This window comes from Vitis vinifera, chromosome 3, assembly GCF_030704535.1.
Source record: "Vitis vinifera cultivar Pinot Noir 40024 chromosome 3, ASM3070453v1".
Lineage (NCBI taxonomy): Eukaryota > Viridiplantae > Streptophyta > Magnoliopsida > Vitales > Vitaceae > Vitis > Vitis vinifera.
Window position 1 is genome coordinate 4,096,505 of NC_081807.1, and position 19,320 is coordinate 4,115,824.

Consider the following 19,320-nt stretch of genomic DNA (forward strand, 5'->3'; position numbering starts at 1 on the left):
ACATGCGCGGTTCCCCTACCAGTTCTATTATTATTATATGAAATATAGCGCCTTTTAATGATAGTAATAGTAATTTTTAATATTATTTATAAAAATAATGGTAACTTATTTACAAAATAATAATAATTTTATCTTATATTCTTAAAAGTTATTTCATACAAAAAAAATTTGGTAACTTAGCATCCATTTAACCACTTTTTCCAATACTTGTTTTTAAAAAATTGTTATTAAATTTAAAAATAAAAATGGTTTTTTATTATTTTATAAAAACTTTGTCAAGTTGTTTTTAAATTTATAAAAAAATAATAATTTTTTTATTTTTAAATTATTTTTGAAAATCATTAAACACATCTATAAATTCAATATAAATCCTAATTAAAAAAATTATGAGAATATAATTATTTGATCATTATCTGAGTTTCAAATTATTTTTAAAAATTATTAAACTTATTAATAAATTAAATACATTAAGTCTTGGTTTGTCTAGTGAAAAAAAAAACTAATTATCTAGGGAATAAAAACAATAGCACATCAATTCTTGTTTATAAATTATTGTTATTAATTGAATAATTATTTAAGTTTCAAGTTATTTGTAAAAACTACCATACTTATCCATGAATTCAATCCATTTAAATTTTGCTTGATTTAGAGTTTAGTTACCTAATAAAAAAATTTATAAAAAGATTATTATATTCAAAGAAGAGTTAAATCATTTAAAATAAATTTTGATATATGAGTTTATAATATTATTAAATTTCACCACCCTTTAATGCTAATTAAATTGATTTATGAGTTTTAAATTATTTTTAAAAAATTAATAAATTTATTTATCATATTGATTTATAATTTATTTAATTAAATGAAAAAAAATTCGCCTAATTCGAAGGAGGACTATGGTTGAAGATTTTTGGTATTTTTTATGTTATTTATTTATAAGAATCAATAAAAACAATTTTTACTTATTTTTTATTTTAAAATATTTTTTAAAATAAAAAACAACATGAGTTTTTAAATAAAAAAATTATTTTTAAATGATATCATCAAACAATTTGTTCTTGCAGGGTATTTTTTTTCCCTTTTTCTTTTTCTTTTTTAAAAATAAAAAGGTAACTTAAAAATAATAAATAATAAATAATAATTTCCTGGATTTTTAAATTGAAAATGCAAAGAAAAAAAAATGTGGAAGAAGATGAAGGATGGAGGACAAAGTCCAAAAGTATAACAGTGGGGAGTGGGGGAGGTGTCTGAAGACTTGTTTGGTTTGATTGGCTTCCATTTTTCTATTCCTTTTTTCTCTTCTACCTCTGCCCGTCCCCTCTCTCTCCCTCCCTCTATATAGACATTCTCACATTTTGCCCTGTCTCTGTCTCTCTAGGTTCTACCTACCTTAATCAAGGTCAGTCTTGTCTGTTCTTTGTTCCTCATTTCACGCTTCTTCTCAGATCTGTTTTATCAAAATACTGATTCCGTTTGTTTCTCTGGAAAATTTAATTTTGGATTTGCGTGTTCTGTGTATTGTGTTTTGTGTTTTGTCCGATCTTGATGATTCGAAATTCTATGATTCAAGATCTTGATTTAATTGATTACTTTTTCTACAGAGAGAAGATAGGCGCATGATTGGTATTGTTGTTTGAATTTGTGAATTCCTTTTGGTTCTTGTTTTTCGATTTGTGATGATGGTTTTGTGGGTTTTGATGGTTCTGATCCTCTGTTTTAGATTTGGATTTGGGAATTTTATTTAGGGATGTGTTGGGAGGTTGTTTAGCTTAACCTCTGGTTCTGAAAATTGAATGTTGAGCCATATATGGTTTGAAATATTGAGAAGCTTCAAAGAGTGTTTTGTAAATCTGGGAATTTGGATGATAATTTTAGTTTAGAGCCCCTTGAGGGCCCTCTTTCGATTCTTTTTTCAGGTTATTGCAAACTCTGCATTCTCAAATGCACTGACATTCAATGGGGTTGTGGCTGTCTGTATTCCCAACTGAGGGAAAGATTTACACTGAACAACAAACTTAGCAATCAAATGGCAATAGATTATATGACTAATCTTTTTTTTTTCTTTTTTCTTTTTTTTTTTTGTAATTTTTCTGGTTCCTCAATGTTTTCTTTCTTTTCTTGTTCTGAAAACCCTATGATGCTGATGATTTAGTTGCTTGGATTAGTAATATTAAAACGGTGCATTGTACTTTTTTGTCTTTTTTTTTGGTGGTTTATGGTCATGTTGTCTGATAATTCATGGGTAATTTATTTGATTTCCAGGCATTTGAAGATCTAGGATTTGGTTATGGAGAGTGAATTTGGAGAATCAACGAGTGGACCATCGCGTGGTCCTTCATATACGACCAATAATAGCAATGATACTGGTGATTTTGAATGCAATATCTGCTTTGAATTAGCTCAGGACCCAATTGTGACTCTCTGCGGCCATCTTTTCTGCTGGCCTTGTCTCTACAGATGGCTCCATATTCATTCACATTCCCATGAGTGTCCAGTCTGTAAGGCACTTGTACAGGAGGAAAAATTGGTTCCTCTTTATGGAAGGGGGAAAACACCTTCAGATCCAAGGTCTCGGTCGGTACCTGGCATCAATATTCCCAATCGCCCAGCGGGGCAAAGACCTGAGGTGGCTCCACGTCCAGATGTGAACCATTTTCCTCCTCCACAAGGATATGGTTTCATGGGGGGGTTCATGCCCATGGCATCTGCAAGGTTTGGAAACCTAACACTATCTGCTGCCTTTGGTGGTTTAATTCCATCCTTGTTGAACCTTCATGTGCATGGATTCCATGATGCCACTGTTTATGGAACAACTTCTGGATTTCCCTATGGATTTTCGAACTCCTTTCATGGGGGCCATGCTCATGGGTTTCATCATCATCATGCTAGTCACGCACATCAGTCGGATTTTTCCTTTATGAAGAGGTGTCTCTTATTTATTGGTCTTCTTGTGATCATATCTCTTATTTGGATGTAGAAAAATATGCTCATTAGAGTCCAGTTGTTGTTGAGCGTGTAGGACTGCCATCTATGTTTCTGTATATGTTAGCACAAATGACTTTCTGGTGCTTGATGAATCATGTATGTGGTATCTTCTCAATGCCATTAGAGCTTAATTTTCAGGGTCACTGGCATCTGTAATGTTCATTTTGAATAAATTGCTTGCAAGTTTTCTCCTTGCCCACCTCCCCTCATGCACCTGTGCTGGTTTAATTTGCTCTCTTAGTTTTTATTAGATGGTTTCCTTAATCCATGGTAAGGCTGCCATAGGTTTGCAATTTCATTGATATGCTTAGAGATTTGAAAATTCATGTCTTCTTTGGTGATCATACTGTTTCTAAACACATGTGCACATTGAAAATGTTGTTAAGAAGCATGCATTTGGCAATTTGAGTGATATCAGTTATTCTTAGACAATGGGTGTTGGTAACTTGGTGTCTTATCTCGGAGGTCAGTCTCTGTTTGCTGGTTCCATTTCTTGACAATGGTATCTTTGATAGGATATGAGGTAGTGGACATAATAATGCCCTAACATCTGGCTTCAATGATCTGGTCATTTATGTTGACACTCAGTAAGAAGTTTTGGTGAACAAATAGAGTTCTCTTTTGGGATTGCATTGGTGGTTTAATTTCACTTTCTTTTAGGGTCTGGCTACAGTATCAAAGATTCACCTACCAACAGTTTAGATTTTTTCATGCAATTTCGAAGATATAGAGATTAGGAGTTCAGCGGTTACCTATTCGGTCTTGATGTTTTTCTTTTTTCTTTTAATCAATTCATGTTATGGGTTTAAGTGTGTCCATGTGCTAGAGAAGAGAGCTGCAGTGTGATGGTATACTTATGTGAAAATTTGAAATTTATCCTGTGGGCATATGAGCTTCTCAAAATTTTAGATTCAGGGTTATGGCTTCTATGTGTTGCTGTTTGGCCTCTTAAAGAATGTTGCAAGATACCCGTATGAACACATGAGTTAGTTGAAGAAGACTATGTTTGACAGTGATATTGAGAAGTGTTTTTAACATTTCTAACACTTGAAAATTTTTATTTTCCAAGTATTAGAAAGGTCGAAAACACTTCTCAATATCACTGTCAAACGCACACGAAGTTGCTTTATCCCCCTCTTTTAATGAAAATAGATATGTAAGGCTGCCATGAGGTTAAATATATATGCCTGTTTACTTGAGCAGCCAGAGGGTACAATCACCATGCTATAAGCATGATTTGTGAAGAAAATCTTTTATTGACCAGAGGAAAATTGAAAATCTTTTCTTTCTTGGTTTCTTTTTTTTATTTTCTTTCTTTCCTTTTTTGATTAAACCTAGCAGTATCTTGCGGAAACAATTTGGGGATGACTGAAAAAGAGGGCTGGAAGACATAGTCAAGGTCATTGAGTTGCTTTATTTGGTTCATTGGACCAATGCTCTATCTCTCTTTAAAGATTTCTAGAACCGTTAAAAAATAGATATAATTGACCTGGTTTGGTAAAAAATAAATAAATAAAAATAAAAAATCATATATAAATTTTCGTATAATAAAGTAAAAAATATTAAAATAAAATAACCAAAATACCATTTATTTGGCATTGTATGAAAGTATACTTCAAGCCACCTTTAAGGGTGTTCGAAATTATACTTTTAGACATACTATAGATGTCGGATCTTGTAAGTCTGAACACGACAAAATCTTTTTTGGTTCTTTTTTTGTCATTTCTCTTCCATTCTTTCAAAAATTCACTTCTAAATTATTTTTAGATGTTTTTTTAAACTATTTTATCAAAATTTACATAAATCATGAACCCTAAAATATGTTCAGGAGGTGCAAAATACTAGTAGTGTGTAAATTAAAAACAAATGTATGAAAAATATTGGACTTAATTTTGAATTTATCTCAAATATGTACAAAATAATAGGGTTTGTTGTTGAGAAAAAAAATTGAATGAAAAAGGAAGAAGAAAGTATGTGCCAAAGAAAATAATGAGAAAGGTTTGAAAATTTGTATTGGATATATTAATATAATTGGTGTTTTAAAGTGATTGGGCCGACCCAAATATAAATTAGTTAATGTTCTTCCTCTAAGAGCATTAAATAATACATAAAAGTTATTTTTCTTAATATGGACATTCCCCTTTAAAAAAACATGGAATTATCTCATCTTTTTTAGCTTAATACTTCATTTTAAAATTAGTCAATATTTTATTTTGTTAGCTTAAAGGTTCCCTTAATCATGTTTTAGTGATAACAAATCACATTTAGCATATTAACATTTTTAAAATCAAGATAAGCTTTAAGATATAATCAAAAAATTCAAATAGGGAATCAAATCCATCATCCAAGAAGTGTAAAATCTAGAGAGCATGAAGACCATTTGAGCATAAGGACTTAATGTAAGAAGATCATTTGGGTGCACTTAGGTTTTTTAACTCATTCATGCATCATTTTCATACTTGTTTTAAGCTTTAAAGTCATATTTTTTGTGAATTCAAGTGTTAATCCAAAACCTTAGGCAAACTAATAAAATGTGTTTTATATAAGTGCCTAAAAACATTACTTAGTGTTAGAAAAAATTAGAATGAAAAATGATAAACTTTTTAGCCAAAATTGTCCAACTGGTCGAAGAAGAGCTTAATTGGCTCAATCGGTTAGGGAATCGATTAATTGGTTACCCTTTCCCAATTGAGGACTGTTAAGAGGTACACAAAACCTACTTTCTCTTACATAAGGGTTGTCTTCCCAATTGAGGAGAACCCTTTCTCGATCAAGATCCAATCAAACTCTCAATAGTCACCTATCAAATATTAAATGTCCAACAACTAGTCAACTGATCGACTAGGAAAGACCTATTGGTGAAATTTTTTGTGTCAAGGTTGGAAAGCTATGAATAAATAACTTTTTTAAATTTATGAAAAAGAGAACATCTGCATTTAATTCTCTAATTGCTTGTTTCTTACTTTCAAAACTCTCTTTCTCTCTTAGTGCATTAAATTATCTTTTACAAATCATTCTAGTGCACTTTTGTTGTTCATCCTAACTTTTTTATACTTATTCATCAATTATGTAAGGTTGAGTGATCTTCTACTTATATCTATTGAAGTACGGATTGGGTGATAATATTTCAAGTTGAGGTTATACTTGAAGAGAAGTTGTAATGCCCATTAGAGCTTAGAAATCCAACTGTAAATACTTGAAAGTTTGGTTGAAACTTCAAATAAATGGAACTTTCACTCGAAAAGAATTGATATAAACAGGAATTGTCAAACCACTATAAACTGTATTTACATTCTTTTTATCTCTTTGTCTCTTTACATTTGTAACTCTATTAATAGTTTATTTTCAACCCTCTTCCCCTAGAGTTTTTTTTTTTAATTTAATTAGTCTTTTCTTTCAAATATTTGATTTTAAAAAAATATTAAGAAATTTTTTTAATTTTTTTAATTTTTTATGCTTGATTTATCATAAAATATATTAAAAATAAATATAATCAAAATTATTTTAAAATTTATGAATTTTTAAATTATTTTAAGAAAAAATAAGTCACATGAACTTAAAAAAAATCATAAATTTTGAAAGCTGTGCCTATGAAAAAGAACTCTGCCTACATTGGAAAAAAATTAAACTTCTTTATGTAAGTTTGGATTAAAATTTTGGTTAAAATATACAGGGGAGCAGCTTTTAAAAAAAATATAAAAGGAAACATAAATTAAACAAAATAATTAACCAGTTAAAATTTAGTGGAATTATGTTAAATTCTTCAAAATGAAAAAAAAAATAATGATATAATAAAAATCGAATTAAAAAATATTAAAATTCATCTTTTGAGACACAAATTAATTTTTGAAAAATTCTTTGAATAATAATATGATAATAAATATTTTGTATTTAATGAAAAATTGCATTCCTTATTGCTGAATTTATTGACGTGGAATATAAAAGATGACAAATGAGAGCATAAACTTGAGTGACGTGGCAAAACCCAGAACAAAAAAATCTTTCTCATCCAGATAAACCACAACTACCCCGGAAAATGGTGGTTACTCTCCCTCTCAACTGAGGCCCTCTCTCAAAATCTTCATCAATGTACACTCTAAAACCCTCATTCTCCAAAACCCTTTTCCTCAAATCACCTCTTCTTCGATCCTCCTTCAAACCCCAATTCTTTCCCTACACTACACAAATTTCCAGTCCCTGCAGTAGCACACCTCTCTCTTTCAGCATCACCTGCAAGCTCAAAACCTCCGAGGATGGAAAGAGCAGCAAGAGTCTGGCCAAGAAGATTGTTCTGTCGGAGGGAGCACCGGCGGTGTCCGAGGACGGCGCCGGAAATGGGGAAGCTCAGCCGAAGCCGGCGAGTAAGGGGGGTGGCGGTGGTGGGGGTTTTGGGGGGTTGGTGAAGAGGTTCCCCAGAAAGGTTCTGTCTCGTCTTTCTAATTTGCCTTTGGCTATTGGGGAGATGTTCACTGTTGCAGCTTTAATGGCTTTAGGTATGCTGCTTACCCCTCTCTCTCTCTCTCTCTCTCTCTCTCTCTCTCTATATATATATATATAGATAAGCACAAGTTTTGTGATTGTGAATTTTGAAGATGGTATTATATTGGGGAGATTGGAAGGTCAGGAAAAATGTTTTTAATTTAGAAGAGCAAGGTAGACGAAGAAAAATGCTCAAAACTGGAATCCTTTCTTGAGCTTTTTCCTTTTTTTCTTCCCTCCTTTTGAGAACCAAAAGAGGAAGAACATAGAAAAAATTAAGATGGCTGGAAAATGCCTTTTGTCTCTACAATAAATTTTTTGCTTCTTTTTGTGGTAACAAATTTCACTAAGCTCATAAGGTTCTTATATTTTATAAGTAGGAGCCTAGTATTCTATGAACTAAAATCCCTTTTAAGTTAATTGCTCATTTTTCAAACTAAAATTGCCACCATGAGGCTTAAATGATGGTCTTTTTACCAGTATCAGTGTCAGGCTTATATAACCTTTTGCTTCATTTTTTGGTATAAAGACTCTCACATTGTCCCCTGATGCATGATTTGGTTTATTTGATGCTTATGCAGGTACTGCCATTGATCAAGGAGAGGCTCCAGATTACTATTTTCAAAAATTCCCTGAAGATAATCCAGTCTTGGGATTCTTCACTTGGAGATGGGTTCTCACCCTTGGGTTCGACCACATGTTCTCATCTCCCATCTTCCTGGGAATGTTGGCTCTCCTGGCCACATCACTCATGGCCTGTACCTACACAACACAAATCCCCCTGGTTAAGGTTGCAAGAAGGTCCACTACTTTTTTTCTCTGCAAATCCATGTCCTCCACAGCTGGGAATGGGTTGATTTTAGTTAACAAGACTTGATTGGTATGTGTAGATGGAATTTCTTGCACTCTGCTGAAGCCATTCGCAAGCAGGAATTTTCAGAGTCTCTGCCCAAAGCATCAGTTCGAGATTTGGGTGTTGTTCTGATGGGAGCTGGATATGAGGTTATGCAGCATATTCCTTCTGCCTTCCATCATTTTCTTTTCTTTATTTGTTTCCTTGAGTAAATTTCTGGATTTCGTAGGTCATGTTGTATCTACTGTTTGCATATATTAGATTGCTATGTCTATTCTATTCAGTAGACTTGCATATTACCAATACCAACACCAAATTGGGGATTGTTGTAACATAAGGCTTCTAGGATGAAATATCATCTGCCCAAAAGCAGGTGCCTGTTTTTTGTTGGTATGGCTAGTATATATCATCTTTTGAGACATGGGTCAGGATAAGCTGATGATCTTGTCTATGCTATTGTGCATATGTTAACCATGCATGGGCATCCAAACATCTGGTGGTGTTTCAAATACTCTCTTGGATTGTTAGTCATTAAATCCTTCCATTTGATTGCTACTTTTCAAACATTTTAACCTTAAATTTACAATTTTCTCTTGCTCCATTATAGGTATTCTTGAAGGGACCATCTTTATATGCCTTCAAGGGACTGGCAGGCAGGTTTGCCCCTATTGGAGTTCATTTAGCAATGCTGCTGATAATGGTAGGTGGAACTCTGAGTGCTACTGGGAGCTTTAGAGGTTCCGTCACAGTTCCACAGGGATTGAATTTTGTTATGGGAGATGTGCTAAGCCCAAGTGGGTTTCTTTCTACACCAACAAAAGCTTTTGATACTGAGGTTCATGTCAACAGATTTTACATGGACTACTATGACAGTGGGGAGGTAGGTGTTTTCTTTTTCATTTTTTATTATTCAGCTATAAAATGATGAACAGGGAAAGCAGCTCATGCAATTCAGCAAAACATCCCCTCTCTCTCTCTGGATTGCGTGATAGGACTTCTGGGATTTTGCTTTTAGTTTTTATTTTTAACTTGTATTTTCAAATTTCAAGGAATTCTTTGATCTAATTGCTACTTGGGAGCCTTCTTTATACTTTCATGCCAGCTTGTTACTGCTCAGAGTTTAGAACTCCTTAAAAAGATTTTCTGGGTTTATGTTATTATAGGTATTGCAGTTTCACACTGATCTTTCGCTGTTTGACCTTAATGGAAAAGAGGTGATGAGGAAAACAATAAGTGTAAATGACCCTTTAAGATTTGATGGGATCACTATATACCAGACTGATTGGAGTTTTTCGGCATTACAAATACGTAAGGATGATGAAGGACCTTTCAATTTGGCTATGGCACCTTTAAAGCTCAATGGAGATAAGAAGCTTTTTGGGACCTTTTTACCAGTTGGAGATTCTGATTCTCCTAATGTTAAGGGAATGTATGTGCTTTTTCTGCTCTATATCTTCTCCATATACCAATTTTGTCCATATTGGATTTGAAAAATCAACAGTGCTTTTCTTTTTTTTATTTTTCATTTTAGGGAAAATTACTGAATAGAAATTGGTCTTTTCTATGAAACTGTACAATTCTTATTGTAGTTTTGTCTGTTGTTTTTATTCTTTTTATTTTGACATTGGCAATAAAATCGCAACGATTTTGCTTATATTTCAAGAATTCAGAGACAAGAAGATAATCAAACACCCAAAATTGCTAAGGGCCAAAGTTTTGGATATAAGGTTCCTCACTTGGCATTTTGTTTTATTTGTTCGAACATGTTTTTGGGTCTTCATGGATTATAGGAAATGGTGACTTAAAGTCGGAAACAGGTGTTCGTGTGGATTATAGGAAAGAAGATCAAATGAAAATTTGAGGGGCTTAATACTGGAGTTTTTTCTTCTATTCTGCCTTGTTTTTTGTTAATTTTCCCTTGCTTTTCTCCCTGAATTCAGATCAATGCTTGCCCGTGATCTACAGTCAATTGTCTTATATGATAAAGAAGGAAAATTTGCTGGAGTTAGACGACCTAACTCTAATCTTCCAATTGACATTGACGGCACAAGGATTGTTATTGAAGATGCAATAGGTAGTAGTGGCCTCGACTTGAAGGTGATCACTCAAAACTTTCTATTACAGAACAATATGACTTATTATTAAACTCAATATATTGTTTTTTTTTTTCTTTATTTTTTCATTTCTCCTGGATCTAAACCTTGTTTCTGATTCAGACTGATCCAGGGGTTCCGATTGTGTATGCTGGTTTTGGTGCTCTGATGCTCACAACTTGCATCAGTTACTTATCTCATACACAGGTGAAATTTCTGTCTCTGCAATAGGATTTCTGTATGTCTCTGTTTTGAAAAATGAAAATTAAAATCATATTGCTCAGAACAAGGTTCAAAATGTTGCATGCCTACATTTCATCCTCGCCACCTTGGCTTTGTTTGTTCTTTCCTGTTATGAAAAATTGTTCTTAATAGACAAATAGTCTAATGAAATAATGGAGTTAGCCTTTGATGCTTCACATTTGATGCTGCTACAACTAACTCCTATTGACCATGCTTCTGATTTGCATCCGTCTCTCGTTCTTTGTCAACCACAAGATATGGGCCTTACAAGATGGAACTACAGTAGTCATTGGAGGAAAGACAAACCGGGCAAAGCTTGAATTTCCTGATGAAATGAATCAATTGCTTGATCGGGTCCCAGAACTAGTTGAATCATCACTTTCTAAGCAATCTGATGCCATTAGTGGCTAGTTTCAGAGACATCAAGATGGGAAGGAAGAGCACACCATGTGGGGTTTTAGCCATTACATTCAGCATTTTAAGGTAAAGCCAAGACACAATTCCTACTCGATTTGATTGATCAGAATCTGCAGATCATGTGGATGCATACTCCAGCCATTGTTGATATGCAGGGCAAGGTCCACAACCTCAGTGGAGCTGTCAAATTCTAGTGCCTGAATGTATACCTTTTGGTCTTAAGCTTCTTTCTGGGGCCAAGACTCTACCTTGAGATTGTGTCCTGAATTTATTCATTCCACACAGCAACATATCTTCGATTATTGTATTGATTTACACATATGGTTAGAAGTTCATGCTGATTCCAATAAATAACTTCAGAAGGTTGATAATGTTTTGGTTGAGGATGGACAGTTGAGTAAAGAACTGTGAACTTTGCTTGGTGCCTATTTGCCAAAACCATGTATAATGAGAACTGCTTTATGAACTATAAATTTACTGTGCAATGAGTAGGGGTGGCAATTCATGACTTTTTAACTCAACTAAATAGGTTAAGGCAAAGATGACATGAATAATAATCGGGTTAAAAACATGAATCCAAACATGACCTAATTATTAAATGAGTAACTCATTGTATGATTCATTTAATAATCAAGTTTTGTTTAATAATTAAATCAAAGTAGTTCTTCTTTTGAGTTAATATGATTAAATTCTCAATCTATCATGTTTTTATTACTCGGTTGATTTATTTATTCAAAAAAACATATTTTAAATGAATCAAATATGAGTTAAATAGATTATAATTCTAATCAAATATTATTAAATGGATTAATTCAAGGCAAATTCATGTTGTATAGATTGTCCTAAAATTAACATGTGAGATGAGTTCGATCCAAATTCAATTATACTCGAGTCAAACTCGTGAAAACACATTGGATTTGGATTTGAACCGTGTTGATGAGTCATATCAAATTTTACCACCCTTGGTAACAAGCCTTACCAAGATTGATCCTGAGAGCAGCTAAGTAAACTTCACTCCTTTCAGCATCCTGGATAAGAAAGAAGAATATAACCAGTGTCCTTTTCACAACAACCCTTCAAAAAAGAAAATCATGTTCCACTTTCTATGATACCCACAACAATGGTGTGTTCTGTGTTCTAAAACCAAAGGGGCATAAATAGATGGATTTTGCTTTCTTTAGTTAATCTTCGATCATCTAATACTGGTCAAGAACTCAACTGGAAAACAGAAAATCCAACAAATTCATGAGCTTATTCATATAATGAGAGAAATTCATAGTCCACTGAGCTGTATATAGTAAGAGCTGCAGATCACCCTCTGGTTTTACTTAGAAAGTGAGTTGCATGGCTCAAAATTTACACGAAACTGCTCTTTCTAATGCGGGATGCTGCAAATCCTCTCATTTAAATATACAGTAATGCTCTTATCCTTCCACTTATAGCATTGAGTTAAAAGCTTCACTTCTACACTTATTATGCCAGTTGCAAGGCTTCTTCCCGTTTAATGTCGAATACCTTGATGAGAACATCTTCAACAACCTGATCACAATCCAGTTAAACACAACAAATCAAATACCAATAACACAATCTCGTTTGGTGCAATTTCTTGCCTAAAAGTTTGGTGCTTTCATAGAACTTCCAGGAGGTGTGAGAATTTTTTTTTTTTAGGTAAACATGTTTTCTTTTATACTGATCCTTTTAGGAAAGACCTTTCACTAGAAGTTACAGTTGCACCAAAGGGGTCCTAGGGTTACTTGGGAAATTACTGCAAGGATCATTAGATCACTAATTCTTCGATTAATGGCATTAAAATTCACTATAGCGGATGATATAATTGTTAGTTAACTTAGCATGCAATGATGGTTGTTTGTGGTTCACAACCACAACATTATGTTATATCAGTGTTCAATTTTGCATTAGAATAAAGAAGTAAAAAAGAACAAATGTGAAGAGTGCTAGAATCAGCTAGAAGGGAAGAAATGGTAGGGATAGAAACAAATGGACAAAGGGTGGTGTCCTAAAATAGAGTTGTGGTAATAGCCCAACCCATGCAAGTGCACACACAAAAAAGAAGGGAAAACCATACATTTTCCAACCATAGGCTAATCATGTTTAAGAGAATTACCTTATCTGGGGTAGAGGCACCAGATGTAACACCTATCGTAATAGGACCCTCTGGTAGCCAGTTTTCTTTCTCAACCAGCTCCCCATGCTGTTAAATAGAACAATTCCAATGGAAATAATTAGGAAACAAGATCTAAAAAAGACAAAGAATTGGTTTTTGAGGTTGAATTGCATTCATACCATCAACTTATGACTTATTCTGTTTCCTGGACCTATTCTCTTCTCACTGTCAATCCAATACGAGGGGATTCCACGGTCCTCCGCAATCTCTTGTAGATGTGAGGTGTTGCTGGAGTTCCACCCACCAACTACTAACATAACGTCCAGTTTCTCCTCCACCAGCTTATACATTGCATCTTGTCGCTCCTGGAAGAAAAAAATTAGCTTAATAAAAGAAGATTCATGAATCCTAAATAAAACACAAGCATATTGGTCAACAAGATATCTTAAGTAATTTACATTTCATCCAAAACGCTATTGAGCTTTATTTTGACATAAATGGTACTATAAGAAACTTTTCGTTTTCATATCAAACTAGAGAGGGTGTAAAGCAAGGAAAGACAGCAATTCTTTCATCAATAAATCCATTAGCAAAGAAAAATAACTCTTTCTTGGCATAAATTTTTTCCAGCAACTCTAATCAAAGCTTAATACCAAAGGCCCATAACAGATAATGATGATGATGATGATGGTGGTCATGGCAGTGGTGGAACTGGTGATGACAATGATAATTAGAGAGAGAGTACCTTGTGTAGAAAATGCAGTATCCTAGCTTTCCTTTTTTTATCTGGAACACATAATAGGATATCTGATCCTTGAATGGTAGCCATCAAGGACACTCCCCTGCCTTTTTTTGGACCATCTGGCTTTTGAACTTCTCCAATTGTACAAGCAAAAAGTGCTCTCCATGAAATAGAATTACTACATGAATGATGAAATTACAGGCCTCATGGTTTAGTAGGATATAGTTGCCTTCTTGTGGCTGGGAGTTTCAAACTCAAGTTCTAAGGCCCACTAGCAGCTTAAAAGGGGAGGGGTGGAACCTTAGCCTAAATGCTAGCATTGGATTTGATTGCTCAAAAAAGGGATTTACAATCCCTGACATCTGACAATAGGTTTCCAAATTGGTTTCTTAAGCAGCTAATCCTAATTGACTTTCAAAAAGCAAGGCACTAATCATCTCTTAGTAATGGAGTTTAACCCCCTAGCCCATCCAAAAAATAAAAAAAACAAGTGTAGTCATACTGCCAAAAGCCAAGTGTAATCATAGCCCCAAAAAACCACACCATCACCAGTAGCAAAATGACGACAAAAGGTCACCATTATCACTATGTGAACTCACAGAGTTGCATATGCCAAGTCTGGAACCAACACTCATACACAGCTCATGTAAAACATAATTCAATATGGAAAATAAAATCATAAGAAAAAAATTAAAAAGAAATATGAGCATAACCAATGGAACAAAATCAAACAGCCAGTAGGCTGCATGATGTTCCATTACACCATCATATGTTAATATGGTATAATGAAAAACCAGATTGACAAAACGAAGGGAATAGGGAACATGAAGTTACTTGAGTAGCATCACAAATTGTGTTGAAGCTTATGAAGTGATTATTGACATTTTCAACCCCATATTTTCGCATCATAGTCCTCTCTACTAATTTCCCTGAGGAATACAAAAATAAAGTAAGTATCATAATTTTATTTGCAAATGAAGTAATGAAAATTGTAATGCAACTAACCAATTTCTTCAGTTTCTCCCTTGAGCATTGTGGTTTGATTTGCAATACCAACTTTGGACAAGTCAATGTCTGGATCAAACCCCTCAGAGATGGCAAATTTAAATTTCTGTAGGCAAACAAGTAATTATTTCAGAAACTTGAAATAATGCCTGACAACTTGACAATTACAGTAGAGTAAGGAGCAATAACTGTACCTCAAAAAACTCCTCTCTGGTTGAGCTAGATCCATCAAGTTCTCCTCCAAGAATGTAATCACATACATACATTGCCTGGTTTAGATAAAATTCACATATAATCAAACTATCATGAATTTCTATACTTGCTTATTTTCTTTCTTGTGTCAAAAGTTCATTTACTTCTAAAAACCTTTATTAACGAACTTATAAAAAGCATGACATCAGATTTTTTAGGACATACCTCTGCCATATTCTTCACAATGATATACTTCCCTGCAAAAGATGCAGTTGCAATAGTCTCCTCATGAGAATATTTACCATGAATGATTGAAGTGTACTCTCCCTTCTTGTGCTTCTCAACAATATTCCAAACCTTCAAACAAAGTCACAAGGACATAAATCCGAAGTTCTAAACAGAAAAAGATGCAAGACATATAATTGAAGAACAGGCAAAGATATCATCAAAATGGCAGGTCAACCTCTGAAAAGGATACCTTAGAAACCCATGGGCAAGTTGTATCAACAATTTGTACATTTTTGTTGCTCAAAGTCAACATCTCATCCACTGCAGCTCCAAAAGCAGGCAAAATCACAACATCACCCTTATCAACAACTTCAAATTGTTTCTGGCCATCATCAATGGGAATATCTTTGACTTCCATCTCTGCCAATCGCTGCCATAAATAACTTAATTTTTTGTAATTATACACAAAATAAAATAAATAAAGAGGAAACAACACAATACACAATGATACCACATGTATCTCCAATGCTACCAAAGTTGAAAATATTCTTGAAATCTTTTACTATTTCAACCAAATTCATGGGGCAAGGTTTAAATTCTCAATCTTTTAAATAAAAACTTAAGATTGTTTATATTTAAAAGAAGAAGAAAAATAAAAAAGAAAAAGAAGAAAATAATGAAAAAAGATGTGAAGACAATAGGAACTTTCCAAGACTGAGTGCCAAAACACACATAGAATGGCGTGAATATGTAGAGAGACTGAAAGTTGGAGCATGCATGAAGTGAGACAACTAAAACCCAATAACCAAGATTGCAAGAAGATTCCAATCAATAATTAACTATCAGTGTAAAATCAAATTCTCTTCTCCAAAGAAAAGCACTTAAGCAATGAAAAGGTCCCATTCCCTTAATCAGAATCCATTTCTTAATCTGGCTCCATTCTGGCAATAACAAGAGTAGAAACAGAAAGCCTAAAACCCATATAACAAGAAACCCAATAGTTCCTACTGTTTTCTAATATAAAATCCTACATAAAGAAATACTGAAACCAAGAAGAAGGTAAAGGTTAGTGAATTCCAATTCAAGATCCTTATGAAAGTTGGATAGAGATTGCTATAGACCTGGTTAACAGTAGGGTTGTGAATAATTTCATTCGTAATCCAAATTTTCTCCTCAGGAAATTGTTTTCTGGCTTCATAAGCAATTTGGACAGCACGCTCCACACCCCAGCAAAATCCATAGGCTTCTGCCAGTTTCACTGTAACATTTCCCCATTTATACTCATTTCCATTTTCCTTCAATGTCTTTATGATGTCACCTGAAAATTTCCATCAGAAACATGAATGCACAAATCAGTACCCTAACCAAACACCCAAATATAAGAACTTAATTTAAATCATCAACCAAATCTCATTAAATTAAAACACAGCAATTGACTATACTAAAGATGATCATTTAGAAATCCCGGTGCTTATGCAAGTTCAACCATCATATTCAGCTTCTACTCGATTTGTGAGGAAACAAAGTCAACCGAAGAAATAATTCCGGCAACTGCAGTTTGATTTGCAGCTCAAAAGAGGTCCCAAAAACTGTTTCCTATCTCATGAAATTTTTTTGCATAATTCCCTATTTCTTGGTCCATAGACAGTTCCTAAAGGACCGACTTCCAGAATACTTTGAAATCGCCTACAGCTGTATGAAGCTGCAAAAACATCGGTTCAGATGCATCTTCAATGCTGTTTTCCCTTTTCTGCAGTTCTTTTAAAAGCTGGAAACAGTTTCAGATGCTGAACCAAAAGCAGGCTTAAATTCTGAGTCACCAAACTAGATGTTGCACAAAACTTATTATACACGTAATTTAGAAAATCAAAGCCATCCATCTGCAAGTTCGCACTCAGAGATAGAGGCGTTAGATTGTTTGAAAACTGGAGGAAAACAAAATTAAAAAATGGAGAAAAAAATTATACTGGTTAAAACTTATTGCAACTAATTAATTCCGTTTTTCATTTTCTAATGAACTAGGCAGCAGAGAGCTTGGAATTCTTTTCCTCGGCTTTTCTCCTCAACCAAACAAAGGCAAAACTAAAACCAATCACAAAAATAAAATAAAACAAAAAAACAGAAACTACAGAGCAAAATTAAGGAGTCAATTTTAACAAAACTCACTAGTATACTCGCGATTCATGAGCTCCAGAGTCTCATCCTTGTGTCCAAATCCTTTCCGATTATAATTTTTACTCCTCGTCAAGTTGTGCCGAAACACCTTCGCATCAAAATCGGAATCAACAGCCACAGACGAGGAAGAAGAAGACTCGGACTCGCCTGAGCACCGAACGGAGAGAGGCTTCCGGCGCCGGAACACTCCGATTCCGGCGAAGGCCTCCGGAAGGGAGCGGTCGGAGAAGGTGGAGAAGCGGCAGAGTTGCAGAGACATCGCCATGGAAGCAAGAAAGCCGAGATGTGCGCACGTTAGCGGAGCTTCCGTCAGACAGTCAGACACAACAGGGCGGTGTGTGGTGATAACGCACCCAGTGCGCACTTTAAAACCGCACCAAATCCATGATCCACGTTTTTTTAAATATTTTTTTTATTTTTTTCCTATTTTTGTTTTTTCCATTTTTATTTTGGCGTTTTGCTTTCAGGATCAGTGGTTCAGTACCCCTTGGGATGCCTCTACGTTCCAAATCACGTGTTCGCTTTCCCTATATTTTGTATTAGTAATAACCTGTGCCAAATGTTTTCAGAATTTTTGAAAATACTTTTCTTGTTTCAGGAAAAAGAAATACGTGTGGATAACAAGTCTCCCGACCCGACTTCCACATAAACACAACAGGCTGGCATTTTTTTACCTTCTTTTTGTTTTTAAATTATAAGGAAAATTATATTTCGCATAGAAAATGTTATAATATATATATATATATATATATATATATATATATATATATATATATCATCATATCATTAATTTTCATAATTTTTTTATAAAACTTTATATTAAAATAATATATAAAGTAATATGACGTGTATACGTAAAATAAAAAATTTAATGGTGTTGACTCTAGGAGTATGATTTTGACCGGAAATGTGCAACATGTTTTTCTAATGACCTGCCAATACCACATTTTTCTCGTAGGATCTCCTTACTAAATTACAAATTATTGGTGGTTCGTTGAAATTGACCCATCAAATTATAATAGCCATGGCTGCTACAATAATTTTGTCAATTGTGATTCTCACGAGAGAAAAAAAAAATTGATTATCAAGGGTTGTTTGGTATCTATTTTGGAGAATGGTTTTAAAAAATAATTTTTGAAAACTCTTTTATGATATTTTGTAAAATAAAATTTTGTTTGAAATTTTTATTTATTTTTAATATTTGTAATTATATTTTAAAAATATTTTTTATGTGTTCTATTTTATTTTTAATCATTTTAAATGTTTTTATAATTATTTTTTAAAATAATTTTTTGAAAATAATTTTTTGAAAATAATTAAAATATATTTTTAAAAAAATAGTTTTTTATTACCAAAACGAATTTTCAAATTTTTTTATTTTATCAAAGAGAAAATTGTTTTAAAAAATAATTATCAAATAAACAAGATTTTGGAAAATGGTTTTCAAAAAATAATTTTTAAAAAATTATAATATTTTAAAAATATATATATATAATTTGAAATATTTTGAATATTATTTGATGTGTTTATAAATATTTCTTAAAAACTAAATTATATTTTTAAAATTTTATTTTTCATCCTTCTTTGTATTTATATAATTATTTTTAAAAATAGTATAAAAAAATTCCTTATTTTGCTAATAATTTCTCAAAAAACTATTTTTTATATGAAAAATATTTTTTTTTAAATAATTCCTAAAAGATGCATTAAATTTCTCTAAGCGGTGACTTCAATGCATGTAGTGGGCCCAAAAATAGCCTTATTTGAATGACCTCCCTTATCCAAA

General features: G+C 33.2%; 3 protein-coding genes across 5 annotated transcripts; 2 read left to right on the forward strand and 1 right to left on the reverse strand.

Annotated features, from left to right (window-relative positions):
• Positions 1 to 1,146: 1,146 nt before the first annotated feature.
• On the forward strand, positions 1,147 to 3,181 carry LOC100245178 (E3 ubiquitin-protein ligase RNF5-like). Its single transcript, XM_002284615.4, has 2 exons — positions 1,147 to 1,396; positions 2,260 to 3,181. Exon 2 carries the CDS (start codon positions 2,285 to 2,287, stop codon positions 2,972 to 2,974), a length of 690 nt encoding a protein of 229 aa, XP_002284651.1. The 5' UTR covers positions 1,147 to 1,396; positions 2,260 to 2,284; the 3' UTR covers positions 2,975 to 3,181.
• A 3,773-nt stretch (positions 3,182 to 6,954) lies between these two features.
• LOC100265915 (cytochrome c biogenesis protein CCS1, chloroplastic) lies at positions 6,955 to 11,438 on the forward strand. 2 transcript variants are annotated; one of them, XR_785444.3, is made up of 9 exons: positions 6,955 to 7,475; positions 8,043 to 8,262; positions 8,352 to 8,463; positions 8,922 to 9,194; positions 9,478 to 9,743; positions 10,255 to 10,411; positions 10,531 to 10,614; positions 10,906 to 11,133; positions 11,223 to 11,438. XR_785444.3 is itself a non-coding variant. In XM_002281041.4 (8 exons), the coding sequence occupies exons 1-8, from the start codon at positions 7,070 to 7,072 to the stop codon at positions 11,059 to 11,061; spliced, it is 1,674 nt and encodes a 557-aa protein (XP_002281077.1). In that variant the 5' UTR covers positions 6,955 to 7,069; the 3' UTR covers positions 11,062 to 11,438. The 2 variants fall into 2 exon arrangements, 1 of the variants encoding a protein (XP_002281077.1); XM_002281041.4 differs by having other exon boundaries at positions 10,906 to 11,438.
• An 862-nt stretch (positions 11,439 to 12,300) lies between these two features.
• LOC100267479 (4-hydroxy-3-methylbut-2-enyl diphosphate reductase, chloroplastic) lies at positions 12,301 to 18,086 on the reverse strand. 2 transcript variants are annotated; one of them, XM_002284623.5, is made up of 10 exons: positions 17,526 to 18,086; positions 16,481 to 16,677; positions 15,610 to 15,789; positions 15,357 to 15,488; positions 15,134 to 15,208; positions 14,940 to 15,045; positions 14,769 to 14,863; positions 13,372 to 13,557; positions 13,193 to 13,279; positions 12,301 to 12,606 (listed from the first exon to the last, which is right to left on the reverse strand). In XM_002284623.5, exons 1-10 carry the CDS (start codon positions 17,797 to 17,799, stop codon positions 12,541 to 12,543), a joined length of 1,398 nt encoding a protein of 465 aa, XP_002284659.1. In that variant the 5' UTR covers positions 17,800 to 18,086; the 3' UTR covers positions 12,301 to 12,540. The 2 variants fall into 2 exon arrangements, with proteins under 2 accessions (XP_002284659.1, XP_059591857.1); XM_059735874.1 differs by having other exon boundaries at positions 12,301 to 13,279; positions 17,526 to 18,049.
• Positions 18,087 to 19,320: the final 1,234 nt, after the last annotated feature.

Bases quoted from the DNA above. Each gene is read 5' to 3' on its own strand.
- LOC100245178 (XM_002284615.4), top strand. From the start codon at position 2,285: ATGGAGAGTGAATTTGGAGAATCAACGAGTGGACCATCGCGTGGTCCT.
- LOC100267479 (XM_059735874.1), bottom strand. From the start codon at position 17,799: ATGGCGATGTCTCTGCAACTCTGCCGCTTCTCCACCTTCTCCGACCGC. The intron at 15,209-15,356 runs GTATGTCCTAAA...TATCTAAACCAG, and splicing joins TTGTGAAGAATATGGCAGAG to GCAATGTATGTATGTGATTA. The intron at 13,280-13,371 runs GTATGAATGCAA...TCTATTTAACAG, and splicing joins GAATAAGTCATAAGTTGATG to CATGGGGAGCTGGTTGAGAA.
- LOC100265915 (XM_002281041.4), top strand. From the start codon at position 7,070: ATGTACACTCTAAAACCCTCATTCTCCAAAACCCTTTTCCTCAAATCA. The intron at 7,476-8,042 runs GTATGCTGCTTA...ATGCTTATGCAG, and splicing joins TGCAGCTTTAATGGCTTTAG to GTACTGCCATTGATCAAGGA. The intron at 8,263-8,351 runs GTCCACTACTTT...TGGTATGTGTAG, and splicing joins CTGGTTAAGGTTGCAAGAAG to ATGGAATTTCTTGCACTCTG.